Genomic DNA, 26,595 nt, shown 5'->3' with positions numbered 1-26,595 from the left:
ATTTATGCAATGAGATTTTAATATTCTTTTTATGTACATTATTGTTAGATTTTGTTGAAGAACTCCCTATCATTTCCTACCTCATTTTTTTTCTTTAATATTTTTTTCAATGCTAGCATCATCGTCTCTTATTTGTCATATTTTTTTCCTTTAATGGATATACATATTAATTTACCTGTTGGTGAGTGGATACACAAATTTCGGGATGATTTCAAGTCAACTGTTACCGTTCATTAAAAGAATACTATAAGGAGTACAATAAAGAAAATCACCGTAAAAGAGTGCAAACGAGAGAGTTCATGATGGTTTGAGAGAAGGTGGACTTTTTTTGGGGGGTTTATGATTAAACTTGGTGGACCTAATTTGGTTTTATTTTTTGAATCAATTTTTTTTTGTAAAAATCAAACTTATTCATGTTAGTTGCCACGTAACGAGACATATAATATCTAACGTTAAAAACAGTTCAATCAAATTATGTCACGTATTTAATTTTGATCAATGTGACACCTCTATTATATCATTAACAGTTAGATACTGAAATAAAATTTTTTTAAATATAAAAATTAATAAAAAAATAATACAGAGCTCAATTTAAACATTTTAAAATAGTACATAAACTAAATTAATTATTTTGTCCGTTTTATTTCTTATATAATTCATATAATTTTCTAATTAAAGAAAAAGAGTGTTTAATTTGATGCATTTTTTTTTATAAATTAATTTGCTAACTCAACTGGAATGTTTATTTAAACTAAAATAATTTATCGGTAAAAAATTTATTGTAAGCACAAAATAAAAAGTTACCGAAACTTATTTACATATTGATTTAAAGCCATGAAATTAATAAATCTCTACTTTTATATTATTTATTTATTTACTAAAAAGCCGGCTAATCTAAGGCTTTTATTGTTTTTCTACAACTTTTTGCCAACCCTTACTGTAAATAAAAAATGTATGATTACTAATTATGGGCATTAATACTTTAATTATTACATTAATATGGTTTACATTCATCATAACATTCTCGTTAATTTTAGTTTTAATTTTTTTAATAAAAAATGTAAAAATTAAAAATTTAATTCATTATAATTACTAAAATTAATAAAATATAATCTATAATTCAATTAAATTTATGGTTATAATAATCTGACATATCATATGTTTTCAAAGATTATGTAAGGAAAAGATTAATTAGTGACAACCCATTTATTCTTAAAATCTGGTTTAAGAGATAATTAAGAAGAAGATAATTGTCTAATTTAGCTCACAGGATTGTCATCATTCACCTAATTAAATTTCTAACATCCCAACTAACCCACGCCAACAAACCCAGCCGACAATTGTAAATGCCGTACGAATAACCTTACCTAATTCCCCTGAACATCATTAATTCCCTTACTCACGTAAACAAACCAATTACGCGCTTCCCACTACGTCTCCCCCCCCACGCGAACTCCTTCCTCGCCGTCGATTTTCTCTCCATCTAATCCAACGACTCCCATTCAACCGGTTGACCCCACAAGTCAGTAACTAATTAAATATTAAATTATTTTAAACGTAATAAAATTATAATAAATATTTGGTTCAACCAATCAGAATCGTCCCAACGTGTTACCTTCCTGACCCGGGCAGTCTCCTATTCGACCGTCACCAACACGCGCATTTTCAGATATCCATATCAAAATTTATCTCTTTGAGATGTTGTACCTTTTAGACAAAACTACCCTCCTTGAGGATTCAAGTTACGTCAACGTACAACAGTATAGCAGCGCGGCTTTAAAAACAGTAACGAGTCGCGTGTAAATTGACTTGTGAATTCCGGTACGTGTTTAAACTCGTGACGAGAACCCCCCCCCCCTACAACATCCTTGCAAGCTGTTGCCACTACACTCCATCGAAGAGAGAGTAAGCACACGGAAATTGAAAAAAAAAAAAATTAATTAAAAATAAAAAGCGACACTTCATTTCAATTCTCAAGGTAGAGAAAAAGAAGACTAGAGAGAGGGACGGAGATTGAATCGCCGGTGAACTGATATTCCGGTGGCCGATGGCAATTGCAGCCGACCGCCACAAGTCGCATAGAGATATGAAGCTGTTTAGGTTGTGTTCGTTTTGGCAAACAGGAAATAATTCCTGGTCTTCGTCTTCTACGCAGAACCTGCATCATAGTCACCCTGGTAATAGCAGGCGCCACGGGGAAGTTCCTGGCAGCTCCAGGCCGTCTTCTTCTTTAACGATGTCGTCTGTGGCCAGATCGCTCTTTCCTCCTCGCCGTAGGCTCCGGCTCGATCCTTCTAGCAATCTCTATTTCCCCTGTACGTCGTCGTTTATTGGCTTGCGTTGACCTTTGAGTTATTTTGTTCAATTTCGAGAATTTCTTGGCTGATATCCTTTTGTTGACATTAGAGTATTTCTTTGTAATTTGAGTTTACTTTTACTTATTCCGTTATTTGGCATTATTTGGTTTAGTAATTACCGGCCGTTTTGATTGTTCATGAAAACGAAATTTTTGTGGTTTTTCTGTTCTTGGAGGCAAAGATACGGGTTAGAAGATGCTAAACATTTCATTTGCAATGCTAATTCAAGTGTTGTTGTATGCGTGATTTTTACGAAAGAAAATGCAATTGAAGCTGTATCTTTTTTTCTTATAAGCTTTGGTTTTTCACTTTATGTGTGCTTTATGCACATTTTGCAGATGAACCTGGTAAGCAGGTGAGGAGCGCCATCGGGTTGAAAAATACTAGCAAGTCTCATGTTGCATTTAAGGTAATTATGAATTTTTGCTTGAGTTATTGATATGCCCCATGACAATGCACAATTTTTAAGCAGTAATATTTGATGCAGAACGATTTAAGTTCGAATTGCCTAATGTGTTAGAAATTATAATTCTTGAGCAATTTAAGCTTAAGCCATTCTGCAGCAATGTTTATTTTAGATGTCAACTTATTTGTTTTAGTAAAGAAGATTCCTGTTATGGAGCGTGAATTTGTTTTGGCACTTATTAAAAAGGTGGTCTTGTTTGTGATTTTGATGTTTTCCACGTATCAAAATATTTTACTTTGATAGATAGCGTGGATGTATTTGACACTTAAAAAAAGGTGGTTCTGTTTGTGATTTTAATATTTTCCACGTATCAAAAGATTTTACTTTGACAAATTACAGAGTTGAAGTTAATTTCATTCTTTCATCTCACTGTTTACTTTGGTTTCTCTGGTTCAGTTTCAAACTACAGCACCAAAAAGTTGTTACATGCGTCCTCCTGGGGGTATCCTGGCTCCTGGAGAGAGCATTATTGCGACTGGTAATGGATTTCTGTTGATACACATATTAACCTTTTACTTCAAACTTGTTGAAATTTCTAATAAGATATATATATATATATATATATATATATAAAAATAATTTTTTCATATGGACAGTGTTCAAGTTCGTGGAACATCCAGAGAACAATGAAAAGCAGCAATTAGACCAGAAGAGCAAGGTTAAGTTTAAGATAATGAGTCTTAAGGTGAAAGCTGGAATAGATTATGTCCCTGAGCTGGTAAAGTAAACTATTTATTCTTGCTATATTGACGTTTTCGTAATTCTTTCCAGTCTGGAAAATCCTGTAATGAGAATTTCCTTTTAATAGTAAGAATTGGAGGGAGTTTGCTAGTTTTGGCCATTCCTAAGTAGAGCACCTATTTGTAGAACTGACATTTAGTTCATTGGAACTGTCAAGATCATAATTGAGAGATTTTGCACTCTTTAGTTACAGGGACTTATCAGGTGTTTGTGTTTGTGAGCATAATGTATGGGGAGCAGTTATTTTAGTTAGGTTTGGGTTTAGGAGGCTTTCTGTAGCATGTGGTTTCTGAGTCATTCCCTTAGCCTGCAGAAAGCAATTAGGTTGTCCATGTGGATAAATAATCAGGAAGGAGGCTGGAGTTTTGTCCATTTAGCCCTGACTCATTCCCAATGCTTTTTTTTTTCCCCCATTCTAATTCCTTTTGGGAATCTTGGAAACATGAATGTGGTTGGCTATTCTTTTGGGTTTGAGTGAATAATGGGTGGTCAAACTGTTTGTGTAATTAAAAAAATTGAAGTTGTGAAATAATTACTAGTAGCCAAATTATTCAATATCTAAAGTCTATAAGAACTGGTCCATTAATCTATTATTTACATTCTGGCAGAAGCTTTCTTTTTCTTCGAACCAATTTCCTAGCATGGCAAGGATGAAAACAAGATTTTAAACATTTCAACATTTAAGTTTCTGTTTCCATCTCTAAGATGATTTTGTGAGAAGCAAAGAGCATAAAAAAAATATTAAAATGCTTAGTACTCATGATTTTAGACTGAGAAAGTGTTAAATCGTCATTTGTTAGTTGTTATAAATAAAACTTGTGGTGAAATAGCTAGAGCCAAGAGAAGTAACTAACTCCTAACCAGCTTGAATTCTTTAACTAGATTGTTCAGATAGCTGTAAGTATCTCTTTGCGCACATCTGCTGCATGTTTCTCTCCTCGTCCTACTTAGTTATATCATATTGGTGTAAGAGCATAGTCTAACATAAGTTTGATTATTTTTCTTTGCAGTTCGATGAGCAAAAGGATCAAGTAACAGTTGAGAGGATTTTGCGTGTGGTATTTCTAGATGTGGCACGCCCAAGTCCTGTAAGCTTCAAATTATGGTGGAAGTTTGGATGGTTTTCTTCACATGTTCTGGATGTGCATCATTGTGGTTTCTTTTCCATTTTCTAGGCCCTGGAGAAACTGAAACGTCAGTTAGCAGAAGCTGAGGCTGCCGTTGAAGCACGCAAGAAGCCTCCACCAGACACAGGTCCCCGTGTTGTTGGGGAGGGTCTTGTGATAGATGAATGGGTATTTCTTCATCTCATTGTCTCTGCTATTGCACGAATACTAAGCTTTTAGAACTTTCCCCAGTCTTTTAACGCATCTTTGCCTATTCATGTTGTATTTTTCAGAAAGAACGGAGGGAGAAGTACCTGGCTCGTCAACAAGTTGAAGCCGTAGATTCTGTGTAAAAAAATGCTGCTAGCTCCTGTTCTCAGTGCTTTTTCTCTGCCCAAACAGAAACTTTCTAGTATGAGTACCTCAGTCCGGGTTTTGTAGTGAGGGAAAGTAGAAAGATAAATTGGCAGCCCGGGATGTTATTTAAAAAGAAGGATCGTATCTTGAAGCAATTATTTCCCAACATACGAATGTGAAAGTCAAGGTGAACCAGAGTTTGGGCTGAGTGTATACCTGTAGAGGATGGATTTTACTTCATTTTGAAAAATAAGCCAAAGATTTTATGGGCAACGAGCTTATTTGCAAACCCTAGTGGTTAGAATTCATGGGTTTTGGTGTTCAGGTTTGCAGCTCTTATTTTCTTGACGTATAACATTTGGCCGAGAACGTACCCCTCATGAAATCCCCCCGTAGTGTAAATCTGTGTGTTTTTTGGTGTCATGAGTTTAACCTTAAATGCACAGGACTGAAACGATTCTTGTATAAATCTGTGTGTATTCATTCTGTCCGTTTGGTATTTTGAATTTCTTCTTTTTTCTGCTCTGATTTTAATTTAAATCCCCAAATCCTCAATTTGAATCCAGTCTCTAGAATGATGGATGCTTGAATATATATATATATATATATATATATATATATATATTTATACATTCTAACCACTAGGGTTTGTAATCAATACCATCTCTTGATTAATTTCATTTAATTCTAAATAAATTAGAGATAAAAAATATAATTTGAAGTATTTATTATATATAAAAAGAGGATCCATAGTTGCCATCATCACATTTCTTAATTTTTTTTTAAAAAATAAAATTAATATGACAATGCATGTGTTTTAAAATAAAATTTTATTTTTATAAATTAATTTTAATATTTTTTATTCTTGTTACAAATATACACTTATAAAATAGTGGCATAAAAATGACACAAAAATAAAATATTGTTATTAATTGCTTTATGAGAGGAAAAAAAAAAAAAGAAAATTTCGTAAACGCGACATTTATTTAAATTTGTTAATTATTTATATTAAAGAATTAAAAAATAAGAATAAAATAAAAAAATATAGAGAGAGGGCAAAGCATTAGTACTTGATTCATTTAGCCAGTTGTGTCGCGCAAAACCATCAGCCTACTAACTCAAAAAAGTACTCATGATTCACTTACATTGCATTCCAACATATTCTTCACTTAAATTGATTGATTACGATATACATACATATACATACATACATACATATATATATACACACACACACAAACAAAGACATCTATATAACCTTGAACAGAAGAATTTCATCCACTGGAAAAAGAACATACCCGCAGTTTTGGCCGGTGGTTTATGTAATTTGCTCGCCCTGTTTGTCAACTATCCCTTCATGTTTATACGTATATATGTATACACATTCATGTGTATCTCTTATACTATATATATATATATATATATATTTGTATGTGGCAATTGCTGAGAATAAGGCCTGCGTTATTATTACTTCGTTAGGGGCTGCACTTGGAGGACTCAAAATCCATTTCACCAGATCCCGAACACAGAAGAGTCCATGAACAGGGTCTTCTACTTGAATTGCTGGGGACCCAATTGAACTCCTTTCTTCTACTCTCTCTGTTTGATATATATTTATATAATAATATTATATATATATATATATATATAGAGTATGAGAACGTGCAGAAGTGAAACTAAGGAAGTGCATGAACTGCAATTATTATCGCCATTTTCAATTCTTCTTCTCACAACATAAAAACCAGACGCATCACACAATTTCAATACCCAGATTTCCAAATATGAACTCCCCACCAAAAAAACAAAAGAGAACGAAAACTCATTCCATCAATCCAATCTGTCTCTCCATATACCTAATTAAAAATAAATCCATCAACATTAATAAAAAAAAAAAAAATTGTTTTTTAAAAAATTTTAGAAGATATATAAAAAGAAAAACAGCCTATACATACATAAATTCCTAACCAAAGAAAACCACGATTGTCACCATATATCGTACAATCATAAACTCATATATCATCTGGTATTTTGAAGTTCTGGGAACCGAAGATTTGATGTGACGAGTTTTGGACGAACACAACAACACCGCACTTGGTGGTGTTGAAACCATCCCAGAGTGTGAAATGAACGGTGCCGGTAACCGTCTTCTTCGGCGAAATGTCTTTGACGGCGCAGAGCTTTTCGACCTTTCTGACGACGAAGTCATTGGAGAGAACACGACCTTTGTTCTCTCCTTTCGGACAGTCATTCACCAGTCCACTCTCGTACAATGCTACCATCACATTGGCTCCGGCGCTATCGATTTTTATCCTCAGCGCTCCGGTTAACGAAATTTGTAGCGCCTCCGATGTGGGTCTGTGGAAGGTCGCCTGCTCATCGTCAATGCCGGTTTTGCGTTAGGGTTCTGAGGATGAAGATGAGAAAAAGGGAGATCCCCTGTTTTGGGATTGTTTAAACAAATGTACCTGGAAAGTTGGAGGAGGGAATCTTGGCGCATCTTTTATGGTCTGAAGAAGCGGCTCCTCTTCGTTCCCGACGCACTGAGCTCTACCCTGAACCACCACCTGCGGCGTGAACATGGTGTCGAGCTTCAACGCTTCGACGTACGCTTTTTGCCGGACAGTCCACTGGCTCGACCCGTACGGATCTTTCCAACCCATGTAGTCCCAGTAATCGACATGGAAAGCCAGCACCACCACCGGAACTTCCAGCTGGAAGTCACCCCGGCCAACTCTCGACAACAACATCTCCGCTTCCGGCGACGTCACGCATCCTTGAGATGAGAAAAGCTCCACCAGCACGGGTCCCTCGCCGGCACCGGTCTCCACCGCCGCCGTACTTCCTTTCTCGGTCCTCGCCGGCGATAACATGAACGAGCTTCCTTTTCCAAAACAGGCGAAGAGACGGCGGGCCATTTGAGCTGCCTGGTCGACCTCGTCGCCTAAATGGTTGCCGGACGTCGGCGATGATGACGCTGGCGGTGATGAAACGAAAGAGAGAGAACCCAAAATATCTGTGGTGTAGTGTATGTAAATACGCGAAGGGTGAAAGGCGACAGATTCAGAGTCAGAGAAGCGAGGGGAAGAAGAGGTGTTGATTTTGACGGTGAAGAGAGAAACGAGGCGGGGAAGATGCAGGTTGATTTATTTAATTTTTGACGTTTTAAAAAATAATGAAAGAGAAGGACAGGTGGCGATATGTGATTGGAGATTGTTGCTTTGCCGACACGATGTGGGTGACAGGTGGTGACGGTAGAGGTTTGGTTGGATGTCAGGAAGGTCACCAAGAAAAACTAAACCCATCCTCAAAACATTTTAGGTTGACAAGGAATCTTAACATAGAGAAAAGGGTGGCACAACCTACTGATTTACAGCACACTATTATACCTATACATATATATATATATATATATATCGTGCCATATATTTATATATATATAGAGAGAGAGAGTGAGAGAGAGGATTAAATAAATAAATGGGTATATACAACTTATGTATTTTTATTAAAAATTATAAATTAAATAAAATTTATATAATATATATATATATATATATGTGTATTGTAAGTAACATTTTTGGAAATCTCATTGTTTGATTGGGCTAGGTCCAAACCTATTAAGCCCAACCCAGAATGGGCTGCTTACTAATATCAAATTTTCTTTAATAAAAAATTTAATTTTATTAGTTATATATAAATATGAATACAACTTTAGGAACTTGAACAAACATGACATGCCCAATTCAATCCTGAAAGAAACTTCTGGGGTATCCTTAGGGTTTATCATCTGATTGCATATGCAAAACTTGGGCTGTAGCAGACTACAAAATTCCTATAGTTTTACTCCATTATAGTATATTTAATTATCATAAATAATCACAAAATATTTGATTTGAATCAAATCAAAACTTTCAAGTATCACAGAGTATTCTGGTGGAGGAGGTAGCACCGTCAATCTCATCCTACCAAAAATTCTGCAGAAACAAGCCAAAATATAATCTTGTTCTTAATTTTATATCTTCCCATATGACACTTGGCGAAATCCTACACATTTGCCACAAAGCACGAAACAAGTGTCGTTCGCCGATTGGATAGGACCACACATCCTTGTTTCCCAATTCTCTACCTGGAGGTACCTCTTCATCCATACATGCTTGTGAGTGGATCCAGTCATGCAGAGGCAAAGTTGCAATAGTGTCCTTTTAGAAATGAAGGGGAGATGATGGGTCTACTTTATTATCCCAAAACAACTGTAACACCCAACATTAATTATTTATTTATTTATATATATATATAATTATTTATTAATTGAATTTAATTTAGTTTAATTTAATTTAATTTAATTTAATAGAAATAATAATAAAAAAAATAAAATATTAGTTGAAGATTTAATTGAAAATAATTTAAAAAAAAAATGAATAAAATTTGAGTTATGAGGATATTTTTAAAAGAAAAATCGGAAATCAGATGTTAAAACGTAATTTGGGTTATGGGGATGCCCGGTCAGCAGTCCCGACCAATCAGGACGTGCCAGGTGGCAGAGGCATTGACACGGGAGGCCACGTGGGCGATCCGCGTGCGCGCGATTGAACGGCTGAGATCTATTTTCGCGTGCATGGACGACCCAGATTGAATCGCGCACGGACGGTCCAGATTGAATCGCGATGAACGGCCCAGATTCACTCCCTATTTAATAGCGATTAGAAGGTTCAGATCAAAAGCGATGGACGACCCAGATCAAAAGTGGATGAGTATAAATAACCTCATCCACACCCAAACCCAAACCCTAGCCGCCAGAGCACCGCGCCGGAGAAGACAGCCCACCCATCAGGGAGCTGACCGCCGCCACCCGCCGCTGTACTGGAACCTTTTCCGACCACCAAAAAAGGTAAAAATTTCCCATATTGCACGAAATTTAATTTTAAACCTACCCATGGCCAAATCGTAGTGAAAGAACCGGTCAATTAGCCAAAAAACGCGGTTGAAGCCTGGCGGCGGCGGCGGCAGCGGCGTAGAGTATTTCAGAAAATGCCTCCAATGAGGCTCTTCTCGATTCCCGTTCGATGTGATTTTTCCATCGTTGTGATCACCGTTTCCTTCTCTACAGGTTGACCGGAGTAAAACGCCCAACCGCAATATGACCCGGAGGAGCCGCCACACTAGAGAGTCCTGCCGCCGGTAAGTTTCGATTTTTTACGTTTTTTCGGCCAACCGAGGGCCCTAAGTGTATTTTCTCACAAGAAATGATGCAAGTTTGGCTAAATTCGGTCGAAAACAGTCAACCCGAGGTGGATCACTGCTGTTTGTCACTAGAGCACGGCAGAGCTGCCATGCCAGATTTTTGAAATTGGTCGAGTAGGTCATGAGTTTGATTTTTGGGTTATTTAAGACATTTGTAGGTACTGTAAGCACGTTTCAGTTTTTGAAAAAATAATTCAAGAAACTTAGGGACCGCCTGTAGGTGCAATAAGCCATTTAGCTTTTCGGTGTTAAATCAACTAAGGACCCCTCACCCTATTTCCTATTATGAAATTGAAGTTTAAATAAATCATGATATTATATTTTGTACAAATTAAATAGATGTGTATAATTAATTACGGATTGCTAATGGTGTCCGAACCGGACATTATTCTCTGCTGATTTCTGTTGATTGATCTTATTGTCTAAAAGCATGATAGTTTCTGGTTTATATATTGTATGGTTTAAATGCATGTATTACTGGATTACTTGACCACTGTTTGATTTTGGGATCTAAGATATGATTGCATTGTCGGATGCATGTTTACTTGTTTATGTATTTATATTTGATTTGGTAACGGAGACTAAGAAAAAACAGGAAAGGGGTGTGATATGATAAATAGATAAAATGACAGCCTCACTAGATATCGTAAGAGATGGTGGACGGACTGGATTAATAAGGAACCCTACCATGAACGTCGTCTCATACTGGACGAAGTATGGAGACTTAGTCATTTGGCGCTCATACCAGACGGAGTATAGGGACGACCCACTTCACCATCATACTGGACGGGGTATTGAGGTTTAATATCTTGGCGCTCATACTGGACAGGGTATGGGGTCGGCTATGCAATTAAGACTGTTAAGGGAAAGAGTTCACGTGTAGCGGGGACACTCCTATGGATCTCTATGGATACTAGTAGGCTGGTAAAACGAGAAACAGTTATGATTTAGTTTATTGTGAATGAATATGAATTTATGATATGTTCTATGTTGCTGGTCGTGCATGAAGTTATGATCTGTATGATATTATTACTTATATAATTTGTTTTCATAAATTCTCCAATGTTAAGTAAAAAAGTAAATGATTTTATTTTAAATAACTGTATCGGTTTAAATCTACTGATCCATTGGTTGTTTTAATTTTTTACCAACTTTTACTTTTGTGACGGTGATATAGTGTGATGTTCTTATTGGGGTAGTGTAACTCATTCCTTATTTAACCATTTCAGATCAAGAGGACCTGGTTTTCGAGCCCGATCCGCAAGAAGACTGCGAATAGATGGTAGATACTTTATATTTTTCTTTACTTTTCTTATTTCTCGTGTTTCTTTCTGAGAATTCATTACGTTATGTTTGTTTAGTATTTTTAAGTTATTGTGTAAAGAATGTAAATCTTAACTTTTTATTTCGCGTCCGCACTTAAATTATTATATATTTATTTTTAAATTTCCGGAATCGTTACAACAATTGAAGTTGCAAACTAGTAGTACTAGGGACATGAATTCAAGAACCCTAAAAAATGGAATATTAACTTTTCATGTTACAAATTCCAGTGGTTATTGTATAATTACTCTTGGTGGACAAAAGGGTTCACTAGAGGCTGACCATAATTCCTTTGTAATGTCTGGCAGCCACAAGAACAGGATCTATACGTGATTGACACACTAGCACCACCCCCTTTATTCCACCAAACCTTGTATAACCTCCACCATCACCTTATACAATATCCCATTACCTCACTTCATTTTCCTCATATAAACATATCCATACATATGATATATGACATATATATATATGTGTGTGTGTGTAGAGCAGCAGCTGATTACTACTGCTACAAGCTCTTAAACTGTCTCTTAGAACAGCTTCTGTAAATCAATTAAAACTTAGTAGCAATGTTAGAAGGGAAGGCTGTGATTGGCGAGACCGATATGCTGCAAACTATGCAGCAAGATGCGCTTGATTTAGCAGCAAAAGCTCTTGATTATTTCGACATCACGGAGGCAACTGAAATTGCTCGCTTCATAAAAAAGGTATGAAAATTATTTATGCAGCCAATTAAATAATTCAGCGACGTTTTACCCAACAGTTTCAGACTGTTGCCAGCGTTGTCACAGATTTGCTTTTTCATTGATATAGCGATATTCTGTTCAGGAATTCGAAATGATTAAATAATTATAGCGACAGTTTTCAAAATTTACCCATTGTTTGTAACACTCAGCAAATTTCTGTTGAGGATTTTCTGTTTTCTTATAATAATATAATTGTGTTTTGTCCAGGAATTCAACAGAGTAAATAACTCAACATCAGTTTGTAAATTTAACAACTATTTCTTGGGACACGCAAGTTTTTCTTGCAGATTTACTGCTTTCTTATCGTGATGTAATTGTTTTATTCAGGAATTTGACAGGACGTGGGGAGCAGGATGGCAGTGTATTGTGGGGACTGATTTCGGTTCATTTGTGACACATTGCAGTGGCTGCTTCATCTATTTTTGCGTTGGTAGCCTTGCAATTTTGCTCTTCAAGGGCTCTGCAGGCTCGACCTCAGAGCCCGAGGAAGACGATGAGTTCGATACCTTAGAAACTATTGTGAAAGCATAATTGATGTTTCTTTTTTCACTCTTTCTTCTTACAATTCTCTTATTTTTTCTTACCTTGATCATTTTGTAAATCCTTGGATGGGTCCGATGTCCTGTATTTACCAGGCTGAAATGGCAGAGATGTGCAGTTCTACTTTGCTCAAAACTACAAAAGATCTTAAAAGAAAAAAAGAAAAAGAGAAACATTGCTTGCAGGAAACTTTTTATGTCAGCCATTGGAGTCATTTGGGAAGCTTCTTAAAGAAAAACGTATATTGAAAAGAAGAGCATCAGATTCTTTAGGAATCTTCCTGTTTAATATGAATCGAACAGAAATGATATTTGAACACATTTAGTATCTAATTCTCAATGTGAAGAAAGCTTGTCCACAGAAATTGGTGAATTAATCTATCCTCCCCAAGAAATTTATCTTACGAAAATGAGTTCGTGATGTTGTGGTTCATTTCGGATAAGTGAAATCAACACCAGAAACTACACAAATCTAGAGTTGAGAATACGAATTAGATGAGATAATATTCTTCTTGAGATTAGGCAAAGAATAAGTATCCTACTTTGAGAATAAATTCTCTTCTCGATAAGCAAATCTTTATCGATAAGTATTATAATTTCATTTTCATATCAGAAGACAACGTACATTAGATAACTACTAATAACTAGTAATGGTAACAATTTATAGTTTTCTTCGTCAAATCGTTTATTGACAAACACAAACATATTCTTATTTTCACAAACATGTTATAAATATATATCAAAGAATACACTCTCAAACAGTTTCAAAAATCAAAATCATCTTGATTTGGCTTTGGAGAAGTTAACATAGCTGTATAAAGTCTGAGTCTATCCTCTCCCAAGGAAGAACATCTTGACAAGGGTCTCCTAGGCCTAATAAACGACAACGAAGTAAGTGTTAGCCTGTGTCTGTATCTCCTCCAGGCTAATTGAATTGCCACAGCTGCCCAAGTTCTCCATCCAGGCGAGTAATATCGTGCGCTCCTCTTGACTTTTTCGTTCACAAATGTGTATCGAAAATGTTGTGTAACATATTTTACATCCTCAGCTTCTAAGCCGAAAGCCTCGGTGGTTTCAAGAGTGACTAGGGTTGATGAAGATGGTGGCAATCTTTCAATGAAGGGTCTTCTTAGACACCATGATAGCAGCTCGTCTCCACTGAAATTTCCCGGACCTAACATGCAGCAACTTTTGACACCATCTCTAAGAACTTGACTGCTTTGTAAATGTCCTCTTACAACAAATAACATTCTTTGTACAGGATCACCCTCTCGAGTAATCTGAATATTTGAGTAACTTGTAAGTATAAAAATCAGTATTTTCTATATAAAATTGAAGTTGTGAGTAAAAATTTATAACTCACCGTTTCTCCTTTGGTGAATATGAGGGATTTCACTCGATCACATATGTTCTCCAAGACCAAATCATCCATGTGTTGAAACAATGGAACCTAAACATATATGAAAGGATACAGCATACCATGAATTTAGACACTTTTAGGGAGCGATTTTTCAAACAAATAAAAGAGGAAAATAAATGAAACACAAATTTGCTGGAGTCACAAGACCCTTATTCCATAGCTAAACTGTTCTTACATGGACCTAAAAGATAAAAGATAGACTAATTTCTTCAAACTCTGCACATGACTAAATAGGCCAGTTTTTCAAAATTATTAGAATAAGACAAGAATGTCAATTTCTTTCTTTCTTTCTTTTTTCTCGTACCATCTTTCTCCAAGAACACCTCTCCTCTCCTCTCTCATTATTCTCCTCCACCAAAAAATGAAGAGAAAGAAAATGTTAAGTTAAAATCTTACCTGTCTGACAAGATCAAGGCAGAGATGGTACTTGATGTCCCTGCGGAGACCCTCGGGGAGGTTTCTGATCATCTCACACTCGTCGACGCCGCGCATGGCCGCCCACCTCTGCCGCTCATAGTTGCGGACTCGCTGCCTGAATCCCTGAGGTAAGTGTCTCTTTCTCATCCACCACTCTATGTTTCTCATTTTCAGCTGCATTGCTTGCTTTTTTGATGTTGTTGCGTGCAAAAACACCTTCACATTTACAAGTTAAAAGGGTCTCATCAGATCAGTCCTCACTCATCATTTTCACACACACACACACACACACACACACACTATATATATATATATATATGAACGTTCATGATTAGAGATATATAAGAGCAGAAACTATGGATTACTACTAATTATTCTAATTCATTTTCCCAGTAATAATAAAAACACTGATTGTTAATGATAGTGTGGGGTAATGGGCCTTAGTCAAACCCAACATTTATTGTAGCTAGCCAGGGATCTTACAACACCCTTTTTACTTTTTAAAAGTTTTTTATTTTTAAATCTGTTACCAAACAAAATCTTAGTGTGGTGTATATATACATATACATGTACCTTAATATTTCCTATCAACATGGTGACCAGAAGGAGTCCGCTGGTTAGAACAATAATATTAAAAACTACTTCTAGCCATTCTGTTGTGCTCTCCAAGTTCCCAAAAGTACTGCAATAAAAATAAATAAAGACAAAAATCAACTATAATAATAATAATTAAATTCAAAATTTTTAAAATAAAAATTTATATATCTAAATGTCATATAATAATAATAATATGATCAATTCTATTAATAAAGAAATTTATATAATTAAGTTCCTAATGATGAAATATTAAATGACCAGTAAAATTTGAGGCAATAATTCCATGAGTACGAATAAAAATAGCAATTATTTTGGTAAATCTAAACCAGTCTAGTTTGTAATAATTATGGAGAGAAAGCGTGGTAAGAATACTATAGCAAATAATATATATCAGTACAATGATTTAAAAGAAAGATGATTTCAGTGCAGATATAAGAAGCCATGCACGTAGGCCAGGCCTATATATACATATCAGGAAACCGCCTATACATATGTTTATATGCATCGGTAGCTTTTACGAAATGACTAAACCTTTTCCATTATACGGTGAAGAAAACAAACACTAAATCTCAAAAACATATTTATACATGGTTTTATGAAAAGATTCGTCTTGTATATGAAGAGAAAGATTCGTCTTATAGATATATGTGTTTGTGTGAGTCTATATATATATATATATATATATGAAGAGAAAGGGATCTATATATATATATATCATAGAGAGAGAGAGAGAGAGAGGGAGACAGAGAAGGGGGGGTACCTGAGAGTCATTAGTCCCCAGAAGATGGGAAAGAGGATTTTCTCCAAGCGGCTATCATTAGTGACAAGTTGAACAGTCCATTTATAAGCTCCATAATCATAATTATCAGAGGACTGAATGCAAGTAGTTCTGGCTTGTTTGTTCTCTGCCCAGGCCAGTCTTGCTCTATCCCTCATCAGCATACTTGTAGTTCCATAGTAAATGGGTTCTTTACAAGACAATAATCTCAGCTCACACCCGCCTCTAATGTCCATTCTGCATTGCTCTCTTAAGCACTTTGCAGCCCTTTGAATCCCCAGCAGGTACCAACATGCTCCTGCTGCCTGCACACCCACATACATGTATACGTAAATTACTATTTTCAACAGAATCTTGAGCCAAGAATAAATAGTATTTGAGATCCTACAGATTTCAGTACTCTTTCTCCTTCAACAATTTTCCCTTAATTACTGATGATAATAATACTTTTGCCGGCCATTTTCTAGAAAACTTTTTTCCATACATTAAGAAACCTGAAACACGTGGTTCTTAATGTTTGGAAATGAATAATTCAAGATAATTTTAAGAAATATTAAATTTAATCAATATTTAAACCACAAGATAATGTATTATAAAAAAATTTATAGAATTCAATCTCTGTTAAAATGTCCCTCATAAACCCAGCAGATAAAGTACATCACACAGTAGGAATTAGCGACTTATCCATTCAGTGACTTTAGCGCTGGATGTTTCCAAAACAAAATTGGTATTATCGAGTCGAAATTAAAATTTATGCTATTTTTAAAGCAAATGTAGTGTAAGAGCAATTAACTTACATGTGATGCGACGAAATAAGCAATCATGTTAAGGGCAATTCCCCACCAAACAGTTCCAAAGATGTAGCCGGAGAGATTTTGCATGCGTCGGAGAAGACAAACGGAGTGATAAATTTTCGGAAGATATTGAAACAGAAACATAATTAAGAGTACTGTCATCACAAGGGTTACCGATCCTTTTTCGAGCAATGAAGGAATTATCACCCACAATACAACCTGAAAATCATCATTTTCATAATTGATAGTCTCCTAATTTGTGATTATCTGCTTTGTGTATGTAAGTAAATAAAGATTTGAAGATGCTAAACTCTTGAAATGTAGCATCATATCTATATGTATATATATATATATATATATATATATATATATATATAATAGCACATTCCATGATATAATATACCTGCATGCATGTCCAATTCGTGGTTTCCACATAGTTGACATGATAATGCATAGATGGGACTCCAAGTTTGCTTTATAAATGAGGTTGAGAGATAGATATACTTACTACTAGATTGAATAATTTGCAATAAATTATAAACTTTTAATAAAAATATATATTTTTTAATGATGAATTACACACTAATAACACTATAATCAACTTTTTAATTAATATTCGATATAATTAATCTATCAATAACTATATATATATATAATTATTGAGATATACTAGCAAATAAAAATGATGGTTCTAATTAATGAGTTAATTGATTAACGATACATTTGTGTTTGAAACGAAAATGTAATTTTTACGGAATTTAGAATTTACTTCTTATAAGATTATAAAAATTCTAAACTTCAAATAATTAAAAAATTATAATTAAAATATAACTCTTACTCTGATACAATATTAAATAGTAAATAATTAATTATTCAAAAAATTGAGTAAAAAGATTAATCTATTAATTAAATACTTTATTCTTATAAAAATTACCTCCATCTAAATTTTTTTGTATAAATTCAATTTTTTTTAATTATTTTATAGCATGCCTCTCGTCAATTTTAATTGAACTGTGTATAAATTATATAAAATACATTACATATATATTGAGTGGTTAATGTAGATGGTACAAGCGTACCAAAAGATCCTAATAATTATGATCCTAATAAACATACACTCACATACATATATACATGTAATTTTGCTAAATTATTTGATGTATGAGAAACTTTTATCATATACAAAGTGAATAATGCTTTAATTTTTTACTAATTTATGAATTTAATTTTAGTAAAATAAAAATAAAACTTCAATTATCATCAAGATTATACTTACGGAAAATTTTTGAAGGAATTAATTTATAATAACTTTAAATAAATTCACAAATATATATATATATTTATATATACGATTCAAAAAAGAAGAAGATCAATATAAATGGAATATCTCGAAAACCATCTTATGACCAAAAATTTGTACATATACCATTAAATTTACCATTTTACCCCTCCCAATACAAAAACGACACGGTTTCATCACATGGTTGCTGCGCTTACAAAAGCTATAGCCCGGTTTTATCTCTGCATGCAAAAAACAACTCATGACATGCACTTGTCACCTTCCCCCAAATAACACTACCTTCCAATCCTTTTTCTTCTTTTTTTTTTTTTTGAAAAAATAAAAATAAAAAATCCTTCGTCATATAAAAATCATAGACCATCACCTTACTTGTAATTATCTCACATTAATTGATTAAACCTGTTTAAGTAATTAATCTTAGTGATGAACTTCTCGGTAATGATAACAGCAGCAGCAGCTGGCTACTGTCGATATGTAATTATGTGACGAATTTAAAATTATTGAATTAAAGGTGGAATTCTGAGCAGTACCTGAGGTAATGGGAGGATGACGAAGAGATCAAAGAAGAATCCTTTCTTTGCTTTCAAGTACCGGATGGCATCTGAGCGAGGTTTCCCGGCGGTTTTATCCGCCGTTTCATCACTATCTTCGCGGGGCCCGTTTGTGGGGGGGACGAAAGAGGACCCCTTGGTCATTTTCAGATGCAACCACATGTTCCAGAGATGCAAAGCGTCGGTCATGCATCGGAGCGCCGTCACGGTGATGGCGAACCAGCCGTCGACGAAGAGGCACATGCACGTGTCGCTTATAGAGAGCGCGTAGAAGAATAGCGGGTCGACGAAAAGACCCGTGGCGCATACCAGGAGAAAAACCCTATTCCATTCCTGAACCCATTTGGCTCGTGGGTCGAGAACTTGCCCAAGAGACCAACCTCCGCTTCCTCGCCGCCGACCCGGGCCGCACATTAAATACGCGCCTTTTAAACCGCGTGAACTGTCTTCTTCCTCCCTGGGTTCTTCTCCGTTAATGTCGTCTTGCTGATCGTCTTCGTCTTCTCGATCGTCGTCTGATTCGCTATCGTCGTCGTCTGTGAAGTATTGCATGTGGGTCGAACGCGAGAAATCTCGGTCGGTCGCCATTGAAGAGAGAAAGAGTTAAGCTCGGAGCAGGTTGGTGAAGAGAAACTAGGGATTGTTATTCGAAGGGAATATTAAAGCAGAGATTTTTCAGAGGTTTGGATGGAAACGTAAATGTTCAGAAAGGACATAATTATTGGAGACAGGAACTAAGGAGCGGGTAGTGACAAAGATTTGTAATTTACTAAAATACCCTTCTTCGGTTATCAGTCCATTTTTCTGCCCTCTAATTAATTTCTCTTATTTGATTAAAAACAATTTTCGAAGGCAGTAAAATTTTTAAATTTTGATGCCACAATATTATTATTATTATTATTATTATTATTATTATTGATATTAATTAATTAGTTAATTAACGAATATATCTCGACCCAATTATATAAATAATTTATATATTTTAATAAATTAATTACCCAATACTCATTAATAAGATTAATTTCTGTATACACCTAGAGCATATATATACATACGGTAGATTGTGTTTGGCATAACTAAACATTTATACACTATTCGCTACCGTATACATTTGGGTTAATTAATTTTAGCATGTAAAATAAATAATTAATATTAGTATGTAAAAAATTAATTTGAAATTATTATTATTGTTAAAAAAAGAGAGAATACCCAACTATACATTTAATTTGTTCACTTCAATATATATTTATATATATATAGATATGTTTAATGATATTTACCATGTTAGCCACTAAAAAATTACATAATTACCATGTTTAGGGAGTTAATAATAATGTATATTATAATCAATTTAATTTCCACCCATTAAAATTGTTTTGCTTGTCAAGCTTTCTGTATGAGAATATTAAAATATTTAATCCTATAATGTGTGTGTATATATATATATATATATATATGTCTGTATGAAATCAGTTCTAAAGGAGCTGACGGGGGCAGTACTATTATTTTCAGATAATTGGGTCGGGTCAGATCCGAATCGTTAAGTTGATTATTCAAGAAGGAAAATATTGGCCACACAATATTTAATTATCCACTAATTATAATTAGCAAATTAATTAAGTTAAGATATATATATATATATAATGGACTTCCGAACTGAGAGTTTATAATGTAATTATTTCGTTATTTCATTTTTTCACGATTTTTATGTTTTAGTGTTTTTCTAATGATTATATTTTTCTCGATTTTGATTAGAGTAGAAGTACAAATATCTTCCTATAATTTATTTTAAATTATAATATTTGTAAATATGTGTGTGTGTGTATATATATCATATAACATAACATGCTTCTTTATTCATAAAAGTCATTGTAATAATATAATACTAATTTCAAAAAAAAAAAAATCTTAAGATTAAAAAAAATATGCATGCAATTACTTAAAAATTCGGTATTCTCTAATAAAAATAATATATTTTAATAATTACATAACACTTTTTTAATAATAATACAATAAATATAAATAAAAATATAATTAATATTGTGCGAGAACAATTAAATTCCCGTGATATTAATTAACAGGGCATGCAAAGTTTTAATAAGTTAAATGCGTGAATTAAGTATAAACTTTCTATACTTAGTTTATCTATAATCTAACTTCTAATATTGATATATAAAATGACATAAATTTAAATTTTAGATTTTAAATTATATAAAATAACATAATATATAAGATATAATGTTCAATAATTTAGCTAATATTATTTATTTTTTAAAAAATTATCTACGTACACATACATATATATATATTATTCGTATTTCAATATGAATAATTTTATAAAGATAATTTATATAATTGTAAAATTTTACTCCACCCAATTGAAATATAATTAATAAGTTAAATAATCAACTTAGAAAATAATATAATTAAAGTACAAAATCACACATATAAAATCTGAAATAATTAATATAAATCTTGAGATCTCATGAATGATAGAGGAGAGGTAATGATTGTGTGTGAAATATATGGGGGGTAATTTGGTAAATTCAGTGGAGAAAAAAGTAATTGAATTAGGGCAAAAGAAGGTAGGGAAAAAGACGGAAGAAGATCAAAGGGGAGGTGGTCTTATTATCACATAAGTTTGAACAACACAGGTTCCATGCAGCTTCCTCGCCTTTGTCATTTTGTTCATTAACTAATTGGTCTCATACGTGCCCTCTCGAAGGGCCGTTTTCCCAATAAATCACTCCCCGTTTAGCTACATATAAGAGTGTTTCCCGAAACCAGCTACATACATATATGTATGTACGTATGTATGTAGGGTGTATGTATGTATGTATGTACGTATGTATGGACGTCAAATGATTGGAAGAGACATGTATATGACGATTCTCAGAAAAGTATAAGCCACTGCCAGTAGTTCATTTAACTCATCGTTCGTTTTGCAATATAATATGTGTAATTTAAGTAACTATTGGTTATATATGTTATATTGCAAGAGACGTATATATCCATTTATCAGATAATGATTCTTCAACATATACATCATGAAAGAATGTGCAGAAGCTTTGGTATCAGTGTAAGATGTTCCCTTCTGGATCATAATCGTCTAATGAATTATTTCGAACAATTTGTATGTATCTTCACATAAAATATATATATATATATATGTGTGTGTGTGTATGTATAGATATATAATAGAAGATGACCTTTGATTAGTAGACCATGGCATGGCACATACGTAGACAAGGACAATATAAGTCATAGCTTTCTGCAAGTAACCCAACTGCGTGGCCTCTATGCCACCACACTTGCAGGTACCTTTTCACAATCCCATGTGAACTTTTCATGTCTTACAACGTACCATTTTCCCTATCTCTATTGGTGAAAATTAAACTTCTTGTGATTTTTACTTCTACTAGAACACAAACTAACAGCAGTTATATATTTATATATCTGTTAATAACTAGTATATATATATATATATATCTCATTTCAATAAGAGAAAATTTCCACTTGTAAAATGATACTCATATGTTTTTTTAACAAGTGAAGCATATTTCGCGTAATAAAACACTAATAGAATTATTTTGGAACTTAAATTTAAAGTAAATAATTAGAACTATATCAAAAATTATATTAGAGATCGAGTTAATTTATTTAATATTATAAACTGATTAAATTTAATCATTCTTTAACTGTTAAATTTTTTTAATTAAAATAAAATTAACAAATTAAAAATTCGAAAAAGATATCAAAATGAGTTAACTCATTCATTATTGTAAACAAATCGGATCAAATAAAACAAAACTTTTTAGGATTTGTCCGATCTATTATATTGATTGTTCTCAAAATTTTCCATTAAACTAAATGGATGAGGCTCAAACGAGTGTGTGGTTGTCTATTTTTTATTTTATTAAAATATATAAATTAATTTGTTATTTTAAATTTATTATTTACTTAATTGTTTAAAAATTTTCAAGCTCTAATCCTTAACTCAGAACTAGATTGAAGCAAACTTAATGCTACAATTTTGCTTGGTCTTACCAAATTCACATAATGAGTCAAGCAATTTCTCGAGGTCATCTTTTTGTTGTGTCATTTTTTTTTCAATTCGGATTGATAGTTATAGATTATAAATTTATAATTCCGTCATCCAACATGTTTTTTTTTTTTTTTGTCCTTAATCTATTTCAATCTTTGATTCAATAAAAGTTTGCAAATGATTGTAACTTAGTTCATTAATGATTTTGGCATTTTCAACAATTAATTTCACTCAATCAAACTATGTAGACCTTTCTCATTTATATCTCTTATTGTATAGCTTGTAACCTTTTCTTTGTTCACTTCCATCTATTAATACCCAAAAGTATTTATAGAAGACATCATCGAAAGTGACTGGCTAGCAATTTGGAGGATCATACCTATATAATTGATCTTTGAAGAAGATCACGAGTTATATATGTACACACACACATATACCGATGCATATATATATGTATATATAATGAAAATAGTTTGATGAACCACCGAAAAGGACTGCATCTGGGTTGAAGTTTGCTTTGTAAAATATATACATATGTATATATATATATGTAAACGTGTTTGGCTAATTTTAATTTCTCGGAAAATTCATGGTCTGAATTTTCTTTCAGTGGTCTTTTCCGTGATTCCCAAGTCTGTGACCTATCCAAATCTGCTCCAAGGAGATATCAATTTCACTGTACTTTCTCTAAGCATCCGATGCTTAAATTTATAATTCAATTGTCAATTCTATCATTTCTTCTATGTATAAATAGACTTTTTGAGATGGTACGAAAGTCGATATGAATGGCTAATATATGTATGTACACATTTATATATATATATATACACATAAATATGTAATGAAACACACACACACATATATATATATATATATATAATGAAGAACCAGTTTTTATAATTAAAGAATTAAGTTTTTCACGGTAATTTATTAGAATAATGAAAATATTTTACTTTTTTTGTTTTTTTTAATAATAACGTTTGAATATCAAAAATGTTATTTTTATTTATATCTATTTGTAATATTCAATTGTTGTTTAATGTATTTTAAATATTAATACTAATATTATTTATTTTACTATTTTATATAATATTTTTTCTTTAAATTCGAATATTCAATCGATTCTTTTTTATTGACTTAAGATATAAATAAGAACGAAATTTTATAATAAAAAATAAGTAAATAAAAGTTATTATAATTTAAGAAAATTCATGTAATTTCCAAAAATTGAACATATAATATTTTTTTGGATCCGTAGATTAGTTGTGGACTACATGAAGCCCATTAGCTATAGGCCTTCACCGGATAACATATTATAAAATTGAGGAATATTCATAATTGCTTCATTTAAATTTAATATTTCTGCTTCGACTTTTATTTTGTGTAAAATAATATATATTATGTTGTACTAAAAAATTGCTAATTAATAGTACCTATTAGATACTTAGGTATATATATATATATTATGGTATTGCATGAGTTATATATATTATGTTGAAAACTTTGCTAAGTTATTTTAGTATTCTTGTAATCTAGAGAAACTATGATCTTGAATCACATTTTAGGGTGATTATTTGAGAAAGTTTAAATTTAAATTTAATAAAAAGAAAATAATGATATAAAGATTAGAGGATTCTCTTTTGATTTTTTTTTAAAATTTTTTAATGTGTTTATAAAAGTGATATAAATTTTTTTAATATTATGTAAAAGTCATATTTACTATCATATAACCACTAAAAAATTGATATAATAATTATAAGAATTATAACTAACAATAGTATAGTTTTATGATATCTTTAATAATTATTTAACTTGTAGTTAATTGTCAGCATATTTGTTATCCGTTGATGCACATATTAAAAGATAACTATTCTTTTCTTATTTTTAGCACATGATATATATATCATACTCTAAGATTGTAGCAAATCATTCTCTCATTCTTATCTCTACAATTCCTCATTATATAAGTATGAGCCAATTGTCCTCACATCAATTATAACTAAATTATTATTTTCTCCAAAACTTACATGGTATCAGAGGCATAAACAAAGGAATCAGCTTCTACCTAAAACACCATTACTACCTCTCATCACTCTTTCTCCATTAAACTCACAAGCAAGAACTATCTTGCTTGGAAATGCAATTCTTACCCCTATAAACCACCAAAAATTAATGGAATATATTTATGGCTTCACCTGCTTTACCAAAAAAAAAACCAACCATTGGCAAACTTGAAGAAATCATTCCCAATCCAAATTACAAAACATGTTTTCAAAAATACCAAATGTCACTCTATTGGTTGCTCTCATCTCTCTTCGAAGAAAGTTTCTCCTATGTCATTGACATGACCTCAACCCATGAGATCTGGAATGCCTTAGCTTGTAAATGCCTAAAATGCAGGTAATAAAATAATACTAAAATTTATTAATTTGTAGAAATAATTTAGAATTTGGGGTTACATTTTTTGTACAGTTAAATTGAAATATCCCTTGAAATATATAAAAGAAAAAAAATGTAAATTAAAAACCTATGTAATCAACCTCTGCTGCGTAACTAGGAAAACATGAAGACAACTTTTTATTAATTTTTTTACTGTTCAGAATCCGGATCTTGATCATCTTTATCTGAAATGGTTAATGATGAAGGAGTGAGCTACACTATCTCAGTAAGAATATCAACACTTTACTACCGATATGGAGAAATCAAAGGTTTGTAGAAATTGTAAAATAATCAGTGGAGCTTATTTTTTGATTTAAGTAAATTCATTTTACTTGAAAATATTTATTCCTTACTCACATTTAAGTTTCCAAATACCATTTGTGAAAGAAAGAACCAGAATATCAATACACATCATACATTTTAAAAGATCAATAGTAATCAAACTTTATATTTTTACTTACTTATTGGTGTCGCTGGGGGTTTATAGAGATTTCCACTACACATGGACTGAATATCCTATCTATTAATCAACTGACTGTCCCCATACCTCGTCCGGTAATGAAAACCAAACATACAACCACCTTAATACCCCGTTCGGTATGAGTGTAATCAAAACAATTTCCAACCCCTTCCAGTAATGAAAAAAAAAGGAAAAGGGAAAAGGAAAATTAGGCTGGGGCTAAACCCACTGCACAAATATATATATATGTAATGTATTCAGAAATAATAATAATAGTGATAGTAATAATAGTTATTATTTTAAAATTATACGCATTGCTCTCATCTTAAAAAATATATATATTTGAGATGTATATGTGTATATAATATGTGGGTGAAAAAAAATTTATTTCTTTTGAATATTTTGTTAATATATTTACAATAATTTTTAAAATTTTTAATCGTAAATAAATATCATATTTAATTTTTAATTATTACATGTATGTTTGTTTTTTATATAATTCTGAATTAAGTGTTACATATGATGTAAGTTTATTAGGACTAATTGCATGTAGATAATTTAAACAAAATTAATTTTATATTAGTTATTTGATCATTATATTTTTTATAATTATTTTAATAATTATATTTTCTAATTTAAAATTGAGTTCATAATAATAAAATATAAGATATTTTATTATATAGTTTGCCATCAAAACAAATAAATTTATTTTTTTCTTGTTTACAAAGAATGACCTGAAAATCAGGAGATTTGTAGTCCAAGAATAAAATCAAGTTATTTATTGCATAAGATGCATATATAAAAATAATTATTTCAATTTTATATCAATTGTCTGGATTACTTGAAAAATATGAAATTTCATTAATTATTTGTCATTATGATGGTTGAACTCAACTATACTAATAGGAATGACCTGACAAC

At 32.5% G+C, this 26,595-nt stretch overlaps 4 protein-coding genes across 4 annotated transcripts; 2 read left to right on the top strand and 2 right to left on the bottom strand.

The window, feature by feature from the left end:
* Positions 1-1,880: 1,880 nt before the first annotated feature.
* On the top strand, positions 1,881-5,526 carry MAMI (membrane-associated mannitol-induced). The gene is made up of 7 exons (XM_022050199.2): positions 1,881-2,315; positions 2,696-2,766; positions 3,220-3,301; positions 3,420-3,541; positions 4,575-4,652; positions 4,740-4,859; positions 4,964-5,526. Exons 1-7 carry the CDS (start codon positions 2,048-2,050, stop codon positions 5,021-5,023), a joined length of 801 nt encoding a protein of 266 aa, XP_021905891.1. The 5' UTR covers positions 1,881-2,047; the 3' UTR covers positions 5,024-5,526.
* Positions 5,527-6,835: 1,309 nt separating this feature from the next.
* On the bottom strand, positions 6,836-8,161 carry LOC110820653 (membrane lipoprotein lipid attachment site-like protein, putative (DUF1223)). The gene is made up of 2 exons (XM_022050198.2): positions 7,493-8,161; positions 6,836-7,396 (listed from the first exon to the last, which is right to left on the bottom strand). The coding sequence occupies exons 1-2, from the start codon at positions 7,940-7,942 to the stop codon at positions 7,037-7,039; spliced, it is 810 nt and encodes a 269-aa protein (XP_021905890.1). The 5' UTR covers positions 7,943-8,161; the 3' UTR covers positions 6,836-7,036.
* Positions 8,162-11,916: 3,755 nt separating this feature from the next.
* On the top strand, positions 11,917-13,001 carry LOC110820804 (uncharacterized). Its single transcript, XM_022050397.2, has 2 exons — positions 11,917-12,295; positions 12,662-13,001. The coding sequence occupies exons 1-2, from the start codon at positions 12,158-12,160 to the stop codon at positions 12,863-12,865; spliced, it is 342 nt and encodes a 113-aa protein (XP_021906089.1). The 5' UTR covers positions 11,917-12,157; the 3' UTR covers positions 12,866-13,001.
* A 448-nt stretch (positions 13,002-13,449) lies between these two features.
* Positions 13,450-19,430, bottom strand: CNGC4 (cyclic nucleotide-gated cation channel 4). The gene is made up of 7 exons (XM_022050212.2): positions 18,710-19,430; positions 16,883-17,098; positions 16,068-16,390; positions 15,284-15,392; positions 14,690-14,926; positions 14,237-14,323; positions 13,450-14,153 (listed from the first exon to the last, which is right to left on the bottom strand). Exons 1-7 carry the CDS (start codon positions 19,316-19,318, stop codon positions 13,638-13,640), a joined length of 2,097 nt encoding a protein of 698 aa, XP_021905904.2. The 5' UTR covers positions 19,319-19,430; the 3' UTR covers positions 13,450-13,637.
* Between the last annotated feature and the right edge of the window lie 7,165 nt (positions 19,431-26,595).

Source organism: Carica papaya, chromosome 4, assembly GCF_054855325.1.
Source record: "Carica papaya isolate Zhongbai chromosome 4, ASM5485532v1, whole genome shotgun sequence".
Classification (NCBI taxonomy): Eukaryota; Viridiplantae; Streptophyta; class Magnoliopsida; order Brassicales; family Caricaceae; genus Carica; species Carica papaya.
Note: the sequence above shows the minus strand (reverse complement) of the source record. Positions and strands in the feature narration are given on the sequence as shown.

Bases quoted from the DNA above. Each gene is read 5' to 3' on its own strand.
- MAMI (XM_022050199.2), top strand. From the start codon at position 2,048: ATGGCAATTGCAGCCGACCGCCACAAGTCGCATAGAGATATGAAGCTG. The intron at 2,767-3,219 runs GTAATTATGAAT...TCTCTGGTTCAG, and splicing joins AGTCTCATGTTGCATTTAAG to TTTCAAACTACAGCACCAAA. The intron at 4,860-4,963 runs GTATTTCTTCAT...TGTATTTTTCAG, and splicing joins GTCTTGTGATAGATGAATGG to AAAGAACGGAGGGAGAAGTA.
- LOC110820653 (XM_022050198.2), bottom strand. From the start codon at position 7,942: ATGGCCCGCCGTCTCTTCGCCTGTTTTGGAAAAGGAAGCTCGTTCATG. The intron at 7,397-7,492 runs GTACATTTGTTT...GACGATGAGCAG, and splicing joins TCCCTCCTCCAACTTTCCAG to GCGACCTTCCACAGACCCAC.
- LOC110820804 (XM_022050397.2), top strand. From the start codon at position 12,158: ATGTTAGAAGGGAAGGCTGTGATTGGCGAGACCGATATGCTGCAAACT. The intron at 12,296-12,661 runs GTATGAAAATTA...TGTTTTATTCAG, and splicing joins TTGCTCGCTTCATAAAAAAG to GAATTTGACAGGACGTGGGG.
- CNGC4 (XM_022050212.2), bottom strand. From the start codon at position 19,318: ATGGCGACCGACCGAGATTTCTCGCGTTCGACCCACATGCAATACTTC. The intron at 16,391-16,882 runs GTAAGTTAATTG...GTGGGTGTGCAG, and splicing joins CTTATTTCGTCGCATCACAT to GCAGCAGGAGCATGTTGGTA. The intron at 14,324-14,689 runs GTAAGATTTTAA...ATATATGTTTAG, and splicing joins GCCTTGATCTTGTCAGACAG to GTTCCATTGTTTCAACACAT.